Below are 22,360 nucleotides of genomic sequence, written 5' to 3'. Positions count from 1 at the left end.
TATGTCATGAATGTCTTTGTGTGTGCGTATATGTTCCTCTCTTTCCTGGTCTTCAAGAAAAGAATCGTGAGGCTTTAGAGCCGAGAGAGAGAGAGAGAGAGAGAGAGAGAGACCGGTGCATGTGCTCTGTTTTGTCTCTGTGGTCGAGTGTTTGAGAGAGATCCGAGTTGAACCTTTTGGCACGTACTGTATATGTGAGTGTGTGTGTGTGTCTGTGTGTGTGTGTGTGTGTGTGTGTGTGTGTGTGTGTGTTTTTGTGCCCTGTGGCGCTGTGTGTGTGTGTGTGTGTGTGTGTGTGTGTGTGTGTGTGTGTGTGTGTGTGTGTGTGTGTTTGTGCCCTGTGGTGCTGTGTGTGTGTGTGTGTGTGTGTGTGTGCACGTGTCTTCTTAATGTGATTTGGAGACACGCAGGTACGTATAATCGAGTGGAATTAAACAAAGAACAAACTGTTTCGCATCAGCACGCCAAAGAGGATCGGACGCCTTTGTATTCTCTTCCTCAGTGTGCATAATCTGCGAAGAGGAAGAGAAGATTATGCGTTTTACATTTGCAACTTTTAACGGCAGAAACCACGGGGTTGTGTCTAGAGGGGTGGCGAGACACACACGGAACATTTTGAAGACGGGGAGGACCGGAAGGCCAGCTCCGATTGGCCACTTGGCAATGTGAGACGTCCCCTGCCAAGGCGGCCATGATTGGCCAGGACTGGCATTCATGGAGCTGAAGGAATAGAGGAAGTGTCTTAGACGGCAGCTGGCTGATCCCAGAGCTGTGCGTGCGTGCGTCGGCGTTCGTCCGTTCGACTCTCTTCCTGAAAAAGCAACACCGTTTGTGACATTCTCTGAGATATACTGCCCCCCTCCCCCCAATTGATTAATTTAGCTGACCCCCCCCCCCACCCCCCAGTTGAGGAGGGCTGATAAGATCCCTGACTGTGGGTGTGGGAGAGGAAGGAATGGAGGCAAGGAGACATGGGAGGAGGAGGAGGGCGGAATAAAGATGTCCGAACCGTGGTGAAAAGTACAGCACTGTCTCCGGAGAGACAGAGACAGAGAACTGGACAGAGACAGAGATAGAGATAGAGACAGAGACAGAGAACTGGACAGAGACAGAGATAGAGACAGAGACAGAGAACTGGACAGCACAATGTTGGCATCTGCTTGGATTCCTAAACAATCTCAGAGACGATTTCGGCCCCCCGTCTTTTTCCTTTTCCTTTCTGTTCTCGTCGTCTATTGATTGGCGCGGTCAGACGGGCACAATGTGGAAGAGGAGACAGACGTCTTGATGTGCCATCTGTGTGTGTGGCAGCAGTACAGTAGACAGATCTGTGTGTGTGTGTGTGTGTGGCAGCAGTACAGTAGATAGGGGTGGCGGAGGGGTTATTTTGCATGTTAGACGATTAACATACAAAACTCTCTGAGTGCTCCCAGCTGCTGTGTCACTGATTATCACCGCTCTCTCTCTCTCTCTCTCTGTGTGTGTGTGTGCTCACGTCATACGACTCAAGGTCTCTCTCTCTCTCCCCTCTCTTTCGTTTCTTCGCTTTCTTTAGCCCAACCGGTCTGTAACTCCTTTCCTTTTTCTCTTTCGCTACCCCTCTCGGTCCCCCCCCCCCCTCTCTCTCTCTCTCTCTCTCTCTCTCTCTCTCTCTCTCTTTACACCATGTCCCTCCCTTCCTATCTGAGTGTCTGTTCCTCCTGCCCGCCTCTCTCTCTCTCTCTCTCTCTCTCTCTCTCTCTCTCTCTCTCTCTCTCTCTCTCTCTCTCTCTCTCTCTCTCTCTCTCTCTCTGTCTCTCTCTCTCTCTCTCTCTCTCTCTCTGTCTCTCTCCCTCCCTCCCTCCCTCTTGGCACAGATGCCAAAGTGGGCAGGCAGAGTGAAGTGAGCACAGAGCAGAGCAGGGCAGAGCAGAGGGCGATCTCAAGGCTGGCAAACAGACTGTGTGTGTGTGTGTGTTTGTGTTTTGGAATCGACTACGTGTGTGTGTCTGTATGTGTGTGTGTCTGTCTGTCTCTGTGTGTGTGTGTGTGTGTGTGTGTGTACGAGCGCACATACACTTGCCTTTCGTTCAAAACCCAGTTGCTATGTTTGTGCGCTCTGTGCCTATCCGGGAGTCGTTTCTTCTTTTTTAGGGAGGTTTTGTTTTGTTTGTGCACCATGTGCTTGATACGGCAGCTTATATGTTTGTGCGTTTGTGTGTGTGTGTGTGTGTGTGTGTGTGTGTGTGTGTGGTTTTCGTGTTGTGTGTGAGTGCACGTCCCTCTGTCACCCCGTGTGCGACGGACAGACGCAGTCACGCCAGGAGGAGGGGATTGTGGGAAAGGGGTGTAAGCGCTCCTCCTCTCTCTCTCTCTCTCTCTCTCTTCTCCCTCTTCTTCCCACCATCACGGCCCTCTTCTCCTCCGGCTGTCCGTCCCGGCCCGCCGCTCCGCTCCGCTCGCACACAACAACCTCCAGGTACTACCTTTTTTTTAATACATTTCTTATACCCTGTGTTCTGCCTGTGACACCTATTGCTCCCTCTCTCCTCAAAACGCCCCCGTAATCCTCTCTTGCCCTTCGCTTCGTCCTTCGTCGCTGCAGGGTTCTTCTTCCGCCCCCCCGAAACGTTACCTTTTTTCGTCGTCGTCGGTCGTTTTGCCACGCCACGCCACGCCGCGCGCGCTCCGCCATGTTGGCTCGTCTCGACTATAGGACACGACGAGGGGAGAAACTTTTACTGGAGCTCGTTTTTATCTGACTCCTGTCTGTCTGATGTCTGTCTGTTTCTCTCTCTCTCTCTCTCTCTCTCTCTCTCTCTCTCTCTCTCTCTATCTCTCTCCCAGTCTCAGTCGCTGTCTCTCTCTCTGCGTCGTCCGTTGCTCTAGAATAGGAGACTCTGACAGTGTGTGTGCGTGCGAGTAAACAGCGTTTACGTGCTGTATTGAGCAGAACAGGTGTGCCTTTGTGAACCATGGCCTGGCAGAAGGCCTTCTCTTCTCTCCGTGATTACTTTATAGACGAGACCTCGGAGAGAGCTAGAGCCAACCGAGGCGGCGCACAGGGCCGGGCCGTCCCTGACTCCAGGGGTCATCTGAGGGCCGTTTGGCTGAAGTTTAGCCGCTAAACGGAGCGAGACCAAGCACATACGCCTACCGAAGGGAGGGAAGGAACCGACCGACCACTCGCTCCCTCTCTGTGGTTCCTTATCGTTATAAGATTATGATGGCTGATACGAAGGCAATATTTACTCTGCTTCTATACCGTTCCTGCTTGGGCAGCACACACTGTCTCTCTCTCTCTCTCTCTCTCTCTCTCTCTGCCCGCTCGTTATGCGTGGCTGTCAGTGGTCTAATGCAACTAAGTACATTTACTTAAGTACTGTACTTAAGTACAATTTTGAGGCATTTGTACTTTACTTGACTGTTTCCAATTTACAATACTATTACTTCTACTGCACTATACGTCTCGGATCCAAATATCGCACTTTTACTGCACTATGTTTATTTGAAAATGGAGTACTTTTTCCACCACTGTATATGTGTGTGGCTGTTCTTTCACAGGAGTCTGTGCGTGCACGTTTGTGCGTACGTGTTACATTTGTATGGTCAGAGGATGGACGTGATAGCGGCTTAAATACACACTGTAATGATCTTTGTATTAATCTTTTTTCTTGAGTGTCTGTAGTATATATACGACCCCTCGTGTGCCGGACAGGAAACAAGTAAACTGACGTGTGCCGAAACAAACGCGACAAAGTGTGGACACCGGACATAACGCAGAGACTCCTTTTAAGATCATACTAGATCATACTAGTCCATACTAGGTCATAGTAGTTCATACTAGGTCATAGTAGTTCATACTAGATCATACTAGATCATACTAGTCCATACTAGGTCATAGTAGTTCATACTAGGTCATAGTAGTTCATACTAGATCATACTAGATCATACTAGTTCATACTAGGTCATAGTAGTTCATACTAGATCATACTAGATCATACTAGTTCATACTAGGTCATACTAGGTCATACTAGTTCATACTAGGTCATACTAGTTCATACTAGGTCATACTAGGTCATACTAGTTCATACTAGTTCATACTAGGTCATACTAGTTCATACTAGGTCATACTAGTTCATACTAGTTCATACGGACATAACGCAGACACCTTTTAAGATCATTCTAGTTCAACCTGTATTCTTTTACGGGAGTCTTGTTTGCATGCAGGCACTTTATGTTCAGTACGCAGAACAATTGGTTTATTATAATCACATGGGCGTGTCGTCGTCGTGTCATAAAGATGAAACAACCCCCAGATAAAACAGAAGTGAGAATGCCAAAGTATTGTTCAATACGGACAGTCCCCTGGTAGCAATGGAGTCTGTCTGTGTGCCTACAAGCAGGAAATGAACGTTGCACTCCAGAAAGACATAACAGGATATGTAAATAAAACAACAACCCAAAAAAATGCTGATTGCATCACCCAAACGCAATTTCGACAAAGGGCGGCGGGGGGTATTCAATGCAGATTCGATTACCTTAAGTATCTGCGTATCGCGTGTACAATTAGGAGCCCCTGTAACTACATTGACGTTTCTTTAATAGCTCGACCTAAAAAGGAGATAAGTGTTAAGATGGCGCTTTTCCTGCCACGTGTTTGTAAAAGGCGGTCGATCCGCCCGCCCGCCGCCTTGCACACTGTTTCACAAGCCTTACACCACCGTGTGTCCCTTCAGAATGCATAAACAACACGCTATACTCCCAGATTCTCTCCCTCCTCCTCTCTCTCTCTCTCTCTCTCTCTGCCATTCAAAAAGCGGAGGTTTCAGCTTTGGTGGTGCTATTAAAGTTCCGAATTGGGTCGACGTACGGGAACTACAGACGAAAACGTCCCTCTCACACAAAACCACCACCGCTATGTGCCGATTATATGCGGGAGACCAAATGTTGAGAGAGATGGGAGTGAGAGATAGAGAGGGCAAGAGATAGCGATAGCTACAGAGAGAGAGAGAGAGAGAGAGAGAGAGAGAGAAAGGGAGAGAGGGGGAGAGAGAGAGAGAGAGAAAGACAGAGAAAGAGAGAGAAAGAAAGAGACAGAGAGAGAGAGAGAGAGAAAGAGAGAGACAGAGAGAGAGAGAGAGAGAGAAAGAGAGAAAGAGAGAGACAGAGAGAGAGAGAGAGAAAGACAGGAGTGGGAGAGCCTTTGCTGCCTTTCCTCCGCCCCTAGCGACTATCCTCAGATGAACTTATCATGTTGCCTCATAACACTTGTGTGTTTTTCTCCGGGAGGGAGGGAGGGAGGCAGCCAGGCTCACTTCCTGCATTCAGCCCTCAACTCGAGCCCATTGGTTGATATGTCGGCTGTCCGGCTGCAGCTAAAATGTAACAGGAAGTGGCTCTCTCTCTCCTCTCTCTCTCTCTCTCTCTCTCGCAGGAAGCTAGTGGCTGTTTCATCTTAAAAATGTGCGCGCGCGCGCACACACACACACACACACACACACACACACACACACACACACACACACACACACACACACACACACACACACACACACACACACACACACACACACACACACACACACACACACACACACACACACACACACACAGATCTCGGATAAGCAAGCAAGAAGCATGCATGTGCAGTATATTGCATATACAGTACCTGCATGCACACACTAACATTGTTACTGTCTCCATATTTAATTTGATTTAATATTTAATATAATTTAATTCATATATTTTTTTTCCATAAATGAATGCCCTAGTACAGCCCAGTTCTGTCAGTCTGTGAGTTTAATTAATATTGAACCAACATAACATATAAATACATAAATAAATAAATCAAATCTCCATTAACCCATTAAGACCAGGCAGCAAAAATCATCTGTGTCATTTTAGATTTTGTTTCAGCTAAAAAGCATTATTTTATACTATAGGCTATTCAAAAAATAGCAGATCTATACAAGCTCATAGCATGTCACTTCATGCCGTGCTATGAACTTGTAGATCTGCTATTTTGAAAAATCATTTATTTTCTGGGTACAAAATGTGAACCCATTGAGACCTGCTGGGGCCGATTCTTTAACGGCTTCTAAGCAGTTTTCTGAAAAACCTTACTTTGCTATATCAACATTGTTCGTGTCAAGGATTATATGCTATTTGGCCGCAGAGCATAGACCCCCCCCCCCCCCATCTAAAAAAAATTGGATTTTTTTCCAGGGACCCCGCCAGAAGCAAAGATTTCAGTTAAAAATGTAAATGCAAAAAAACGTTCACGTTCAAAGAAAGCAGATCTGCAAGCTCACAACATGCGTTGCTGCGACACCCTTGCATGACGAAGATGCAGCAACACTGCATTCTCTAATTGTGTAGACTTCTTGTAAATTAAGTAATTAACAATAATTCAACCCTTGAGATTGTAAAATGAAAACAAATGTTGGTTTCATTTTATGCTCTTGCAAGAGTTAAAGATCTTAAAGGGTCCATTTGCTTTCAAACGGTCCATCATTTAGCTGGGGACCACCGGGAACCCCCTCAGGGACCACTGGTGGAGAACCACTGACTTAGAGCACTGGTCTAAGTCAGCCCCCCCCCCTCCCAAAAAACAAAGTAAATAAATAATGGATGCCCGGTGTTCAAGTTTCTAAAAGAATTTGGGACATCACACAGAGCTCAGTGGAAATTACAGTTCACACTCTGTCGATACAGAATATAGCATAACATAGGGCTGGGCGATACCACTTCAAATCAATATTTTAAAAAAAAATCTAACTTTTGCCTCGATTTCGTGAAAATATCAAGTCTATATCTGCAAGTTTAGCTGCAGGTATAGTCTCTTGAGACAGACTGTTGACTCCGTCAAATTCCTTAGTTTTGAGACGATGGGTTCCCACATTGAGCTGCAATGCAGGTGTTGGTGAGCTTTTGACACAGGTTTTTTCACGACAACATTTTACAGTGAAGTATGATACAGGGATTAATCAGACTCAATTTAGTTGCTTATATAAAAAATCTATTACAACGTTTTTCGTGTAGATTCCTATATAAAAAGATGCCCCTTGATTATTCGATCATAAATCGTTCATGAGCTAGATTAAGTTATTGGTTATAATATAATACAGTTTCAATATATTTTCTGTAAATTGGCCAGCCCTAATATAACATCTAGGGTTTCAAAATTCCCAATTCTTTCCTCACAATTGATAACTCAGAATTCCAATTTTCTCATTTTCTCAATTTTTCTCACATTCATAATTACGAATTCCTTCCTCACATTTTGTTTAAACTTAGATTTTTTTTTCTCCCACAAACAGAATGTTTCCATGCAATTGCATAACTTTACCCCATTATTCAAGATTTATTCTCACAATTGTTACTTCATAACTCTAATGTTCTCACAAGTGGGAGTAAGCCATTGCAAGAATATATCTGAAATAAAAATGAACGAACGAACACTATATCTTAAATGCAGGGCTTCCAAAATTATGTATCACGAATGTGTCTGTTTTCCTCCCCCCTGATTGTTCCACTTATCACAATCTCCCTGTGTTTGTATATGTTTTAAGATGATTGATGGATAAGGTTTAGGGTTTAGTACAAAGTGCCTCTTATGTGTATTTCTGGGTCAGGTTGAGGTTCTTCTATCATCACGTCTTTAAACACATACGGCAGGGCCCATGTGCAGCGCGTGGTGACTTATCTCAAGTACATTGTATAATGTAGTACCTGTGAGGGCATGTGCTCGCGGTGTTTCTTCCTTTCCTTCTACCCTGTGCTAACGGAAAATAAGCTAAATGCCAACACTAGTCGCAATGTGATTTTGACAGAATTCTTTGATGTCGTTTTATAGTTAGACCCAGAGGTTGAAATCACTGATATAACTCAGATTCATATAAGTAATAGTATAGGAGCTGCCATCGCCGGCGCTACCTGAATGTTGTCATTGAATGCGGGCGTGTTCAGATGTACAGAATATTGTGTCTGCGTCGGAAAATCTATTCACGTGCCTCTGTGAGTGTGTGTGTGTGTACATTAGTTTAAATCATTGATTTAACCCCCCCCCCCCCCCCCCCCCGTAAATGAACACATATGGTTTCTACCTGACAGAGACGATATCCACAACATCAGAGCAGGCGCCGTGCCAATCAGTGCGTTTGTCACAAAGCGGTGGTGGAAAAAGTACTCACATTTCTTTATGTTAAGTAAGTAATGTATCAATACTGCAATATAGAAGGACTCTGTTACAAGTAAAAGTCAAGAATTCAAAATGTACTTGAGTAAAAGTACAATAGCATTGGCAGCAAAAAGTACTTAAAAGTAGGAAAAGTAAAAGTATGCACTCGTTATGCAGAATGTTCCGTATCAAGTTTTCAAGTGTATGAAATCTCAGAGGGCCAGCTCTCCATGGAATGTATACTATGTAGTATGTACTGTGGCGGGACGCTATCTCTCTCCAGTAAGAATGTGAAGAAACAAGTCGGCATCACTTCATCAGAGGGCAATATGACTTTAAATCAATATGAAGGATTATATGCTGATTTTTGAGGGGTCATGTTGAAAAGTTCGTAGACTTGGCTGGCACATAACATCATGTCTCAAAGCCAGACGTTGGAGGGGCTTTGATGCGTTGACATAATTAGAAAATATATTTATTAAAAAAGATAATTGTCAAGCCCTCCTTTTTTTTGTTTAACCCATTTTGGGCGAGAAACCCTTTTGGTGTTTTAAACATTATGTTATAATTTAGCTATAAAAAAATAGCAGATCCACAAGCTCATAGCGTGCCACCGAGTGGCGCGCTACGAGCTTGTAGATCTGCTATTTTTGAAAAATCTTAAAAATGTGGCGCAAATCTTTGAATATATATTCTTTCAAAGTGAATGTTTTTAACTCAGGTCTAAATGGGTTAATAGTGGGAACCCTCAATTATGCCAGTCATTGTGTGGCATACATACATACCTCATCTGCCAACTCTGTCTCACACCCCCCCCCTCGCCCCCCATTCGCCACCTCCTCCCTCCCTCATTGAAATTCAGCCTGGCACACAGACAGACACTGGCCATTCTTGGCACTATACGCTCAGAGACAGACAGAGAGTGAGCGAGAGAGAGAGAGAAAACAAAACAAAAAAAAAAGAAACAGCGAAACACTCAAGAACCTGTACCAGCGTACAATCGTCTGGTTTTCCCCGAACCGTCTAAGGCAGGGGGACTCTATCTGTGCCAAGCATTCATCCCGTCTGGTCATGGACCCGCGGACACGAGGAGGAGGCATTCCGTTAGGTGTTTCCTTGCCTCTCTGCTTCCTTCCGGTGAATATCTTCTTTGCTCCTAATTCCCAGGAGCTTTATTGTTGCCAACTGAGTATACACGGCAGCGCGTGTTGTTTGAGGGGATTTGTTGCCAATTCTTTCTTTTTTTTTAAAATGTGTTTACGTCCTTCGGACTATATTAGGTTAGGGCAAAAAATCTGACCTGTAAATCTGATCTGGTGTCTTTTTTGTTGTTGCTGTAGTGAAGCGATGGCTGCTTTTGTTGTGTTGTGCTTTTTAGATCAGTGGTTCTCAACCAGTGGTCTGGGGACCATCAGTGGTTCTTGAGGGGGTTCCACCCAGCTAAAATATTGCCAGTTCCAAATGGAGCCTTCTCTATCTCCTGAGAGCGTAATATTAAACCAAATACCCTTTACGGGTCCATTTGGTTTACTTAATTTACTGTCTACACAATTAGAGAATGTAGAAGAATTGTTATTTTGATCCAGGTTTGCCTGTAATCTCTCCTATAGCACATCAACACAGCATGGAATGGTCAAATAGTCGGATAAATAATGGACCCTGAAAAGGGTTGAAAACCACTGCTTTACACTAGCATTAAAAATCTATTGATTTGTTTAGAAGAGCAAGATAGAACGAACTCTATCCTCGTGCGCATTATGACAGTGTAGCAAATGTTTTGTCAAGTGATGGCCGAAGTTTATGGTAGAGGTGCAAAAGTGAATTGAACTAATCGATTCAGTAGATTATAAAAAATAATTTATTTTTTGAACAGCAGAAATAGCCAATAATCAAGCTCAAGATGTATCGCCATTCGCTACACGTTGTGAGATATAGCAATGTTTCCCCCCCCCATGTTGATTTGTTGATAGTAGCCTACATACGTCATTTTTATTATCGAAAGAATACGCTTCTTGATTAGTGTATTCATGGAAAAAGTAGGCCAAATCAATATAATAATCACTGAGAAGATAATCGATAGTTGCAGGCAGCCCTGAACGACATTATCAAGTTTATAGTACCTGCATTAACAAACAGTAGGGTGGCCGACTGGCCGCCATTTTGTATGTTGGAAAGAAAGAAAGAAAGAAAGAGAGTTTTGTGGCTGCTAACGTTGCAGTTGGGAGTGAAGCCTTTTATTATTTCATGTATACTGTGAACTACGACAGGGTGACAGTATAAGTCACCATAGTCCTATAACTGAGAACACATGAAGGCCAGCAGTGTGCGTGGACATGGTTTCTGTAACAGAAGACATGCATAGCCACGCCAGGTCATATCGTGGACATGATCTGAATGAGGAAAATAACACGGAAACATCTGTTCGAAACTATAAACGAAACAGTAAAACAGTTCTAAATAATGCACACATGCAGCTCAAACTGTAACAGTTTAAGCCAAAGGAAACATGTCGAGCTGTCGTGTAGTTGTCACCATAACGTCATCACTCTGAAACAGGAAATGAGCTCCAGAACAACATACTGTATCATGGGTGGTCACATCAAAAGGCCGGGGGGCAAAAGAGGACACAGTATACAAAAAAGTACTAGTCGCATTTCTTAATTAAGTAAAAAAGATCAATACTGCAATGTAGAAACACTGTTACAATTAAAAGTCCAGAATTCGAAATGTACAAAAAATAAAAGTACTAATTGTGCAGAATGTCTTCAAAGCATTGACATTGGGACACATTGTGAGCTTGTACTGTAGATCGGTTATTTTCAAATGGCCGAAATGTATATAGGGTTGAAGTGGTTAATGTATGTTAGTGGTAACTAAAGTTTTCAAATAAATGTAGTGGAGTAAAATTACAATATTTCTCACTGAGATGTAGTGGGGTAGAAGTAAATACCCAAGTAAAGTAAAAGAGTACTTGAACATTTTACTAAGTACAACAGTACTTACATTAAGTAAATGTACTTAGTTACTTTACACCACTGTGAATGTTGAACCATTCAGCCATAATTCCACCCCGAGTCTGACATGCAGAATTCTCTCTCTCTCTCTCTCTCTGCGGCAGGTTTTCGCCAGTGAAAAAAGGTAGTCGACGAACATTTTTCGTCGTAGTTTTAGTCGACAAAATCAACACTGACTCTCTCTCTCTCTCTCTTTGCGTCAGGCTCATCTCAGCTGAGCATGGGCACATCGGCTACATGTCACACTTATTTTGGACCTCCTAGGAAAGAAAAAAACAAGGAAAACCAAAACGAAATCTGATTTGCTGCAATAGAGCACTGTGTGCTTTTATCACGCTGTATAACATGGAGTAAAGTCGCCATTGCCAGCCAGGGGCAACAGAACCTAATAGGGCTCACATGACATGACTGACCGAGTCTGGCCTTAAAGTTTCCAGAATACTCTGTGGTCGGTTGTTGGAACTAGCTTACAAAACCCAAGACCAGCTATTGTAACAATCTCTCTTCCCTGCCATACTTACTACCTTGCCATACTTACGTCAATGTGCCGTCTTAAAGAGGATGTAAGTGATCTTTTCTTGTTAAAAACAAGGGTTAAATATATTATGTTAATAATCATTGAATGCTATTCAGTAACAGGGCTCTCACCCTTGGTTGGTGCTTTAGTAAACTGAAAGTACATTTTCAATTTGGCATGCCTATTCTATCCAAACGAGAGAGAGAACTCATAGGTTCAGGATACAGGGTGAACACCTGATTCCTGAGTGGATAAAAATTGGTATCCCGACCTAAACATGTATTTTCTGTTTACTAAATATCTAAATAACTGGTGGGAAACCCTCTGTTAATGAACAAATACTCTAGCAACGAACCGGAACATACCATCACAATATAGACCCGATTTAACACAATATCACTTACAGCCTGTTTAAACATTCATGACAACGTGACCCAATTCCCCCCTTAAACACTGTTACTCCCCCCCCCCCCCCCCCCCGCCCGCCATGTGCTCAATCAGAGATTCTTGGCAAGCGAGCAGAATGTGTATAGATCCGTCCCTGGCTTGGTGGTGGAGAGGTGGGCATCATGCCAACTTGTCCCCACCCACCCCTCTGTCTCTGTCTGTCTGGTCTGCTGTAATCAGACTAGCGGGGTCTTCTGCATGCTAACGAGGGGCTGGTCTGGACCAAGTCTCGCGGGGGCTGTGCCTGACATGCTAATTTATGCAAAGCACTGTGGTGTGCCACCCCCCCCCCACCCCTCCTTGCCCATCCCCCCCCCCCCCCCCCCCCCCCCAGTCTACCACCCCTCTCTAACCTAGGCCTTGGCATTTAAAGTCTGGCACCCATTAACCCCTTCTACCGCTGCTGCTGCCGTGCCAACGGATGTGTCCCTCGGCGGAACCTGCATGCATGCAGCCTGCCATGTGAGTGAGCTTATCTTCAGGCTGTAAGCTCCACAACTAATATGTTCATTGAGTTTAAAACCATATTGGTATTGATTATCTGTAATTATACTATTTGAACAGTCGCGTCCAACGAGTTCTCGCGGTAGGTATGGTATTTTTGGCATGGCGTCTCTCTCTCTCTCTCTGTGTGCTCGCCACCAAATCGACTCTCGGTCGTCGCTATTCAGACTCAGAGAAAGCACTTTTTAGTGTGTTCGTCCAGAAGTTTGTTCAGAAAAGACGGCGATGTGCTGGCGGGGGAAATTCACGAGTACAAGTAACACATCTTTTGAAGCTTGGACCTAAAATGGCTGACGAGTGCGACGCCATTTTGTGTTTCCTTGTTTTGTTTAGGGGAGCAGAATCCCAGCTTTGTATTCAATCAGAGGCAGCTGATGGCAGCCATATTTGCAAGCATCTGTGTGTGTGTCTGTGTGTGTCTGTGTGTGTCTGTGTGTGTGTGTCACAGTGTGTGTGTGTGTGTGTGTGTGTTTGTGTGCCTCCCGAATGAGACGCAGCAACCAGCCTACACAGGGTTAGCCTGGAATGAGCTCAGTTTTTGGCAAAAACGGAAACAAATTCCTGGCACCAGTCGAGCGGCGTTTCTTTTTCTTTCTCTTTTTTTTCTCACTCACTCCCTCTTTCGATCACATGCCAGAGTCTCAGGAAGCCAGTGAGTTATTTCTTGGGCTTTCACACATTAACGCTTTCACTTTTTCGACGACTGAGCTCACCGTTAAATTATCCGTTTGCTAATTATGTCCGTGCTTCGGATTTTGGGGGCATTTAATGTCACAACAAAATACATGGGGCTTGCTGATGGTGTGCCAATTTACATGTGAGTCACCTTGGGTCCTCTCTTGTGCTGAAGTGTTAAAGCGCTTTCTCAAAAATCTTGGCAGTCGGGTGACTTGTAGTCATTAAGCAACAAAACGCTTTTCTCCGTAAGTCCTGATTTTGAACCGTTTCCAGAAGCAAGGATTCAAGCACGCACACACACAGAAAGAGCGTGACAGAGATGAAAGTGAAATGAACGCGACGCAGAGGGTTTTGAATGTTCATACAATACGTACATACAATGCCACCAGTCAAAAATCTCCTGTTTCATGTTTGACAGCTTTTTCTGTGAGACAAGTTCTGTCACAATTATTACATAATCGCAATTATTTCAGATAATCGCAATTATTTCTGCATAATCGCCAATCGTTTCCATGTTGAAAAATGTCCAAAGAAAATCTAAAATAGCAGCTCAACAAGCTTACAAAACATTGTAGATCTACTATTTCGGGCTATTTTGATTTTCTTTTGGGAAAGGCGAAATGATTAAAAATGATTTGAGTCACAATGAATCGTCAGCTTAAATGCTATAGTCCTGGCTCACTCCGTGTGTTCTCTTTGTGTCGTTACAGGAGCGTACGTCGCCCGTGAAGATCCTGGCTGCGGCGCGGCAGGAACAGGAAACACACGTTTGGATGCTGTCCTTGGGGCTGAGGTAGTAGATTGAATAGTTGTGGGGGTGTGTAGCCTCCCTCTGAGATAACTATGCAATCTACTGTCTTTCCTAAGGTGACAGCTGGGTCGGCCAATCATCTCCTGTTTTTCCTATAAGGTGACAGCTGGGTCGGGCCAATCATCTTTATCTTTGTGTGTACAAAGTATAGAGAAGTGGACCAGAACAGGGGCCATCATGTTCGACATGGTCTTGTCCGTGGCAAATTTTAGATTTTCTTTTTTACACGCCATAATGTTATTTTGATCATAAGACCCAATTACTGAATATCAAGTCTCACGTCAGGTTTTCTTCAGAATTACTACGACACTGTGGCATATCGAGTCCAAGTAGTAGGCTACTTAAGCAACATTACACGAGAGGGTGTGGGTTAACGTGATTATTGCCATGACAGGGATGCGGTCAGGAACGAGACGAAGTCGAGTTCCACAAGCATCACTGAAGTCAGTGAAGTGGCAATAATCACGTTAACCCACACCCTCGAGTGTAATATTGCAATTCTACCACAGTTACCCTTAAAACTAAGAAAATCGCTGAAAGAATATATTTTTTTAATGACAGATGTAGTCACTACGACCACAAATGTCCCAAGAAACTAGCTAGCCTAGCCACCGAGTTTGCTAGCGCTCTGGGAGAACAGAGCAGCTGAATTATTTGTTTTGATTAGATGTTGAACGGTGCTGGTTTAACCCACGGCTAGAAGGCTGTTTCAACCAATGAGATTGCTTCCTCGAAACGACCTGTGGTAGAATAGTTGTTCTCAAATGTTTTCTTTGCAAGGACCTCCCTTAAGTCGATCTGAAAGTGTACCAAATGGACCCTCACGGGTTCCATTTGAACCCTCTCAGAGTTACAGACCTGATGTGGTCGTTCGGGGCTATAGCTCTTTGTGTGTTTCTGGTGATATTATTGTCTCACTTTGTATCTCCATGGCAAAAATAATAATAATTGCCAGACTTGTCAGCAGCAGCAGCCAGCATGGACCAGCATGGACCAGAGCTCGGCGGGGTGAGGTAGTAGGTTGTATAGTTTGGTGGGAGGGATCACACCCTGCTCAGGTGATAACTATACAGTCTATTGCCTTCCCCGAAGAGCTCACTGAACAACAAGACAACTATACGCAACAAGTCAATGTATTTACATCCTTTTTGCTGAACAAAAATAAAGTTAACGTTGCACTCTCAACTGTGTTGTTGATAAAACATGCACGACTCAATAAAGTTTGACTGAGAGAAAGAAGGGTCCGTTGTCTTCTGATTATAGTCTCAAATGGATGAGTTTATTTAGTGGAGAGCACCCTCTAGTGGTGCTGCACAACCTCGACAGGAATAAAGAACCAAATACACATATATAATAGAGTCTGTATGTGCATACTGGTAATATAATGTAACTTAAAAAGTTGGAATTGAAAAAATCCCCAAAAGGTAGCACATCCAAATATGTCAAATAAAAGGACAAAGTAAGCGCACCCACACTTCTACCTTTTTTATTGGCACACAGAAAGAAAAACGAACGCTTATAGACGTTTCAGCTATGAGCTTTCATCAGAGCATTCACATCAAGTAAAATCAACTCACTTCATACAAAAGGTCAGAGTTCACCTACAGCTGAAATTTCGAGTCAATCACCACCAAGGTCCGATCACTCGCATCTTATGTGAGAACAAACGCTGATTTGAATAATTAAATGAGTTACAGTACAGGCAATTTGAGGCATATATAACACTGTAACTTTGTGCATGAGTTTGTGCATGGGGAGTGCAGGGAGGAGGGGACACACCCCTCGCTCTGGCAACGTGCGCTGAATTCCAGCCATATAAGAATACTTGGAGGCTGGAGCTTCCAAAATGTCCCCCAAACGGATTCTTCCTCCACCCGTTGTGTTGTCAGGGTGTGTTCTCCCTCTCTTCTGATCGCCACCACGGCTCTGTGCGATCATTGGCTCTGCTGCCTGTTATCGAACGCTCAGCGCCCCCTCCCCCAGCCCCCCCACCCCCCTGCGGACAGTTCAGCCCCTTCAGGAAGTGCCTCCAGATCTGAGCGTAGGCCCGGCGGATCTTTGGAATGCGATAAGCATAGACCACGGGGTTGACCGCAGAGTTGGCGTGGGACAGGAGGATGCCTGGAGAGAGCACATATGTTGTTAATAACAACACACTTTGCAAATGAGCCTATCATTGCTGATGAACATACACTGTGTCTTATACATCAAGGTGTGTTAGAATCACATCGATGTCAGTGTCTTATCCGATTATGGGGGGGAAAAGGCGAAAAGGGGTGCGTAGTCCGACGTCCCAATAATCCGACCATACAGCCCCATACTAACCCTAACCCTACCCAGCAAGCACGGTCAGGACCTGGACCAATTAGTGACGTCTCGATTGGGGCCAGATCAAGTCAAACCAAGACTAGTCAGATCTGGCCCCAGAATATCACCTGATTTCAACCAACATAAATTCTGCCCACTAAAACGGACGTCCCTGGAAGAATCGGAGAGAGTCCGATTGAAGCCAGATCAATTGAAATCATATCAGATCTGACCCAGAATAAGCTATCTAAAATGTACGTAAGTCTCTGTGTGTACGTCTGTAATCCACATCGTAACTCGAGCCCCACCAACTTCAAATTGGACACACGTGTTCCACACCACCACAGGGAGTGCAGTGCCCGGTGTCGAGTCGGTCGGACCCACGGTTGTCCAGAACCGCCCCTTCCCAGGGTCCATATATGGAGCTGGCCTGTTCCGTTTCACAGGACTCCATATTTGGGCATGCCTGACACAGAACTCCATAAGCTGGCCTGTTCTGACATCCCAACACTCAGTGCCCAACGGGCACCGCCGTAGAGGCCCCACGGGCACCTCTCTAATATTATTTAAACTGGTGAAGATGTCCTGGAAATGACATAAAGATCATCCCCATACGGGCTGTGATCTGGCCTAGTCCTGAACGTCACCGGAGGACGTCATCATGGCGTCGTTTGGCCTGCTGGGTAACTGCACGTGGAAGCCACGGGTGAGTCTTCTTAAGCGACCACGTAGTCGGACTAAAGGGATGTTGGACTAATGCGTGTCCCCCGGGAAGATAGCCAATCTACGAGCTCAATCTTACTATTTTCGATGAAGTGTGAAGGGTAAAAACGAAAGGGATCTAGTACAGACCCCTGTGGGACTACTGTCAACTAGGCACAGTAAAGGGTTTAAGTGGTTAAAAGGTATATATTGTCTTTGTTGGGTGGAAACCTCATTATGTACAAAACGCGTGCCACCGTTTCCTCCCAATACTTTCACCAGTGAATGATGTCATTGGGTTAGGGAGCGCTCCGCTGCTAGACTGCAATGGAGGCGCGCCGTCTCAAGCGAACTTGAGCCACGAGAAGACACCACAGAGCGAGCTATAAGCGAGCGAATTGCCGTGTCCAACGTTGCGAAGTTCGCTTCAGCCGACTCAGCCCCGTCCGAGTTGCGACCCGATAGGCACAGAATATAAATCCTCCTCTGCGTCCCAAATGAACACAGTGAGCGCTCCCTATAACCCACTGACGTCACTCACTGGAGAAAGGATTGGAAGGAAAGGGCAGGTCACGTCCAAAACTGTTGCAGGATTAAAATTCTAATTCAACAGCAAAAGTAGCACATGTCTGCAAGCTTTCCTTGCATATGAGTGATGAGTGCATATGTGCTACCTGTGATGTTTTTGTGTGACTTTTGTATGATCATGTATAGGGCGTTAATTTATGAAAAAAACAAAAAAGTTAGAATATGGAGATAGGAGGTTTCTGCCCGACAACAATGAGAGCAACATACAGCTGCATGCAGCTCGCCGTCACCTGCCTGCGTACAGCGCCCCCTGGGGCACGGCGCCGGGACCGCCGTAGAGCAGCAGGCAGTTCATGAGGTGCAGGGGGAGCCAGCAGCCGGTGAACAGACACAGCACCAGGGCCAGAGAGCACGCCAGCCTCCTCTCCCTGAGCAGGGAGGCCCGCGTCTTGGGACAGCTGTGCTGCAGGCGCCCCTGGAGGCTCCAGAAGACCCGCGCGTACAGCAGGGTCATGAGCAGCAGGGGCGCCAGGACGCAGCCCAGGAAGTTGAAGTAGACCATGAAAGGGAGGGACACCACGGAGAGGAAGGTGCAGGGGGGAGAGGAGGAGGAGGAAGGGGAGGGGGAGGTTTGGTTGCCTGTGGTGGGGGGCTGGTGGTGGTTGTGCCAGCCAAACAGAGGGGTGAAGCCCAGCACACAGGACAGCATCCAGCACACGCATACTGCGAAGCAGGAGCGCCCCCGTGTGGCCAGGTTTTTGTATCTGACAGAGAGAGAGAGAGAGGGCAAGGGGGAGGAAGTATAAGCACGCCAGAGAGTGTAGTAGATCATAGTGACAGTAAATCCAAATTATTATTGTGTACATTTTACACAATAATTGTGTAATAATATTGTGTAATAATTAAAATAAATATTTTGATAACTATTAATGAAAGTGTTATTATTTTAGCGTATCACTAAATTAAAAGTAGCCTATTTAAAAATATATATCTAGGTATATAGCCCATTTATATTATATTTCTTATCGTATGCTTTTTAAGAGCTATTATACTAAAATTATTTTAGCAGTGTGACACTACATGAAAACACTTTCTAGTTTTGGTACTTTAAGTGCATTTTGATGCCAATACTTTTGATACCTCGTAATTTTTAATTTAATTGCAACAGAATATTTCTACTGTACATTGCAGCATTGATACTTTTACTGAAGTCAAACATGTGAGTCTAGGCCTACTTTCTCCTGGAGTGTGAGCCTCATCATCATGGTTCCAAAACTGGACCCCCAAATTGACACTAATTAGCCCTGTGGACCCCCATTTGAAAAGATATGCCAGGGACCCCCATAAGAGAAGATTATTACGGCTCTAGCAGTGATTCTCAACCCGTTTAATTTCAAGGACCCCCCGTTTGACATGCATTAGTCTTGTACGGAGTACGGACCCCCATTTAATCGCATTTCTATCTCTGGGACCCACAATTTATAATAAAATCAATGTTAATGTAACTCTGAGAGTGTACAAATGTTTATACATTTGTACATTAAATGTACAAATGTTTATACATTTGTACATTAAATGTACAAATGTATAAACATTTGTACACTCTCAGAGTTACAGACCCATAAGGGTCCATTTGGTTCCAAACTATCATTTAGCTGAATGGGGACCCCCTGGATGGACCCAGCTGGGGTGATATAGTATCATGCAGTATAGTACAGTACAGTATCATACAGTTATAGTTATCATACAGTGCAGTGTAACTCACCTGAGTGGAGTGTGCAGACGCAGGTAGCGGTCCACGGCGATGGCCAGCAGCGACAGCACCGAGGCCTGCGTCAGCACCAGCACCACGCAGCTGAGCAGCAGGCACAGCCCGGGGGGCAGCGCGGCCCACCCGTCCAGGAGCACCGCCAGGGGCACGGCGGCCACGCCCACCAGGAGGTCGGCCGCCGCCAGGGACACCAGGAAGCAGAAGGTGGGCTCTCGCGTCAGGGAGGAGCCCCCCGGGGCCCCGGGCCCCCCGCGCCGGCCCCCCGCCGCCGTCCTCCGGCATACCACCGCACATATCACCAGCACGTTGCCAAAGCAACAGGCCATGGCAACCAGCACTTCCAGCGCCGTGTATGCAGACGCAGCCCAGCTCCACTCACCCATGTCACTGAGAGAGAGAGAGGGTGGGTGATGAACAGTGGTGGAAAGAGTACTCAAAGTTTCAGTAAACTGCAATGTATAGAACTACTCTGTATACAAGTACTCAAAATGTACAGAAAGTATACTCACTATGCAGAATGTCCCATTTCAAGTCTTCAAATGTATTACAAATATTTAGAAAATAGCAGATCTACAAGCCTCACCTTGTGAGGTTGTGGATCGGCTACTGTATCTTCAAATGGCCGAAATGTATATGGGGCTGAAGTGTGTTTAGTGTACATTTTGAAATAATAATCAAAATCTACAAAGTATAACTATATAGTAACTAAAGTTTTCAAATAAGAATAGTTGAGTAAAAGTACAATATTTGCCTCTGAGATGTCGCGGAGGAGAAGTAAAAGTACTGGAAATTGGAAATACTTACTAAATGTACTTTAGTAGTTGTAGTTGTATACTTTCCATGCACCACTGGTGATGAAATGACGAAGAAACTTTATTTTACGTATAACTAATAACTATGTCCTCAGTACTGGAACATGATACCGACGAGGATCCGTACGAGTGGAACACCACCAAGGGCGAGCGAGGAAACAGCAGCCAGGAGAACGAGACACTGCCAAAGACAGCCAGGAGCATGCCAGCCAGCCAATCGCTGCTGTTGGAACCAATAACACACGGACGGGCCCCGGTCACCACCAGGACGTCTCACACTAACATATACGTGGACAGCCGGACGGACGCAGAGATTTCTTCGCCTGCACAGCTTGCCGCGTGGCCGCAAGGGCCCGGGGGGGGAGGGGAGGGGGGGGGGTGGAAAGAAATACTCTAGCCCAGGGGCCTCAACTTCTATATACCGACACTGGCTGGACGCACTCAAGAAAGACGCAGGAGATGGCTGGAGGCAACGATGGACGGCTCGACCTAGAGAGAGAGAGAGACTCTCCACTATGATCCTGTTATATGTACGCCTTGCTGGAATAGTCCTGTTGTTTTGAATCCCTGATAGGACTTCCCTTTATACAACCAAGCCTTAAATAACTAGAAAAAATTATGAGCCATACCCCTTTTTGCACATACAAAGTGAATGTGTGGAGACACACACGCACACAAACGCACGCACACGCGCGCGCGCACACACGCACACGCACGCACACACACACACACACACACACACACACACACACACACACACACACACACACACACACACACACACACACACACACACACGGAGACAGCATCTGTATTCTATCAGTGAATGAAGATCCCACGCTAGCTGGGATAGAGGGAGGGTCAGTAATAGTATCGCAGTATATAACAGATATTATCACTATCCAAAGCGGGCCACATAATTCACAAATTACTAATTGCAGACAACTGGCTGTAAATTTGACACATGTCGAGTTCATCTTGGTAGAAGCAGAGTAATCTAGTAAGTGACTAGTGGTGACACGCTTTGATCTCGCCGCAAAGCGGGTGCCTATGGGCGATAGTTCCAAACATTGCTCCTATGGCTGGAACTATTCCATTGAGATAGAATGAGCACTTCCGCATTCCATTGTTACAATGGGAGTCAACGCTAGTGTCATTACTCTCTTACTAGATTACTCTGGGTAGAAGTAGTACTGTATTTGAAAGTGCCTTGAAATAAATGATGGTTAGAGGAATGGAGTTAATGAAGTTAAAACTCAATGACTGCCAAGGACTTATTTAACTGTCCTGGACTGCCAACGACGTGGCTATATGGATCATAAATGGGCACTTAATGCCTCCACCAGGTCCATCACTTAATGCCCCACTTAATGCCTCCACCAGGCCCATCACTTAATGCCCCCACCAGGCCCATCACTTAATGCCCCACTTAATGCCCCCACCAGGTCCATCACTTAATGCCTCCACCAGGTCCATCACTTAATGCCTCCACCAGGTCCATCACTTAATGCCTCCACCAGGTCCATCACTTAATGCCTCCACCAGGCCCATCACTTAATGCCTCCACCAGGCCCATCACTTAATGCCCCCACCAGGCCCATCACTTAATGCCCCACTTAATGCCCCCACCAGGTCCATCACTTAATGCCTCCACCAGGTCCATCACTTAATGCCTCCACCAGGTCCATCACTTAATGCCTCCACCAGGTCCATCACTTAATGCCTCCACCAGGCCCATCACTTAATGCCTCCACCAGGCCCATCACTTAATGCCTCCACCAGGCCCATCACTTAATGCCTCCACCAGGTCCATCACTTAATGCCTCCACCAGGTCCATCACTTAATGCCTCCACCAGGTCCATCACTTAATGCCCCCACCAGGTCCATCACTTAATGCCTCCACCAGGCCCATCACTTAATGCCCCACTTAATGCCCCCACCAGGTCCATCACTTAATGCCTCCACCAGGTCCATCACTTAATGCCCCACTTAATGCCTCCACCAGGCCCATCACTTAATGCCTCCACCAGGTCCATCACTTAATGCCCCCACCAGGTCCATCACTTAATGCCTCCACCAGGTCCATCACTTAATGCCTCCACCAGGT

At 45.5% G+C, this 22,360-nt stretch overlaps 1 protein-coding gene across 1 annotated transcript; it reads right to left on the bottom strand.

Annotated features, from left to right (window-relative positions):
- Positions 1-16,017: 16,017 nt before the first annotated feature.
- LOC310861262 (adenosine receptor A1) lies at positions 16,018-20,479 on the bottom strand (the record flags this gene model as incomplete). Its single annotated transcript, XM_083768658.1, has 4 exons — positions 20,245-20,479; positions 19,435-19,827; positions 17,964-18,433; positions 16,018-16,253 (listed from the first exon to the last, which is right to left on the bottom strand). Exons 1-4 carry the CDS (start codon positions 20,280-20,282, stop codon positions 16,018-16,020), a joined length of 1,137 nt encoding a protein of 378 aa, XP_083624784.1. The 5' UTR covers positions 20,283-20,479.
- Between the last annotated feature and the right edge of the window lie 1,881 nt (positions 20,480-22,360).

Source organism: Protomyctophum parallelum (genome assembly GCF_964188405.1).
Source record: "Protomyctophum parallelum genome assembly, chromosome: 7".
NCBI lineage: Eukaryota > Metazoa > Chordata > Actinopteri > Myctophiformes > Myctophidae > Protomyctophum > Protomyctophum parallelum.
Note: the sequence above shows the minus strand (reverse complement) of the source record. Positions and strands in the feature narration are given on the sequence as shown.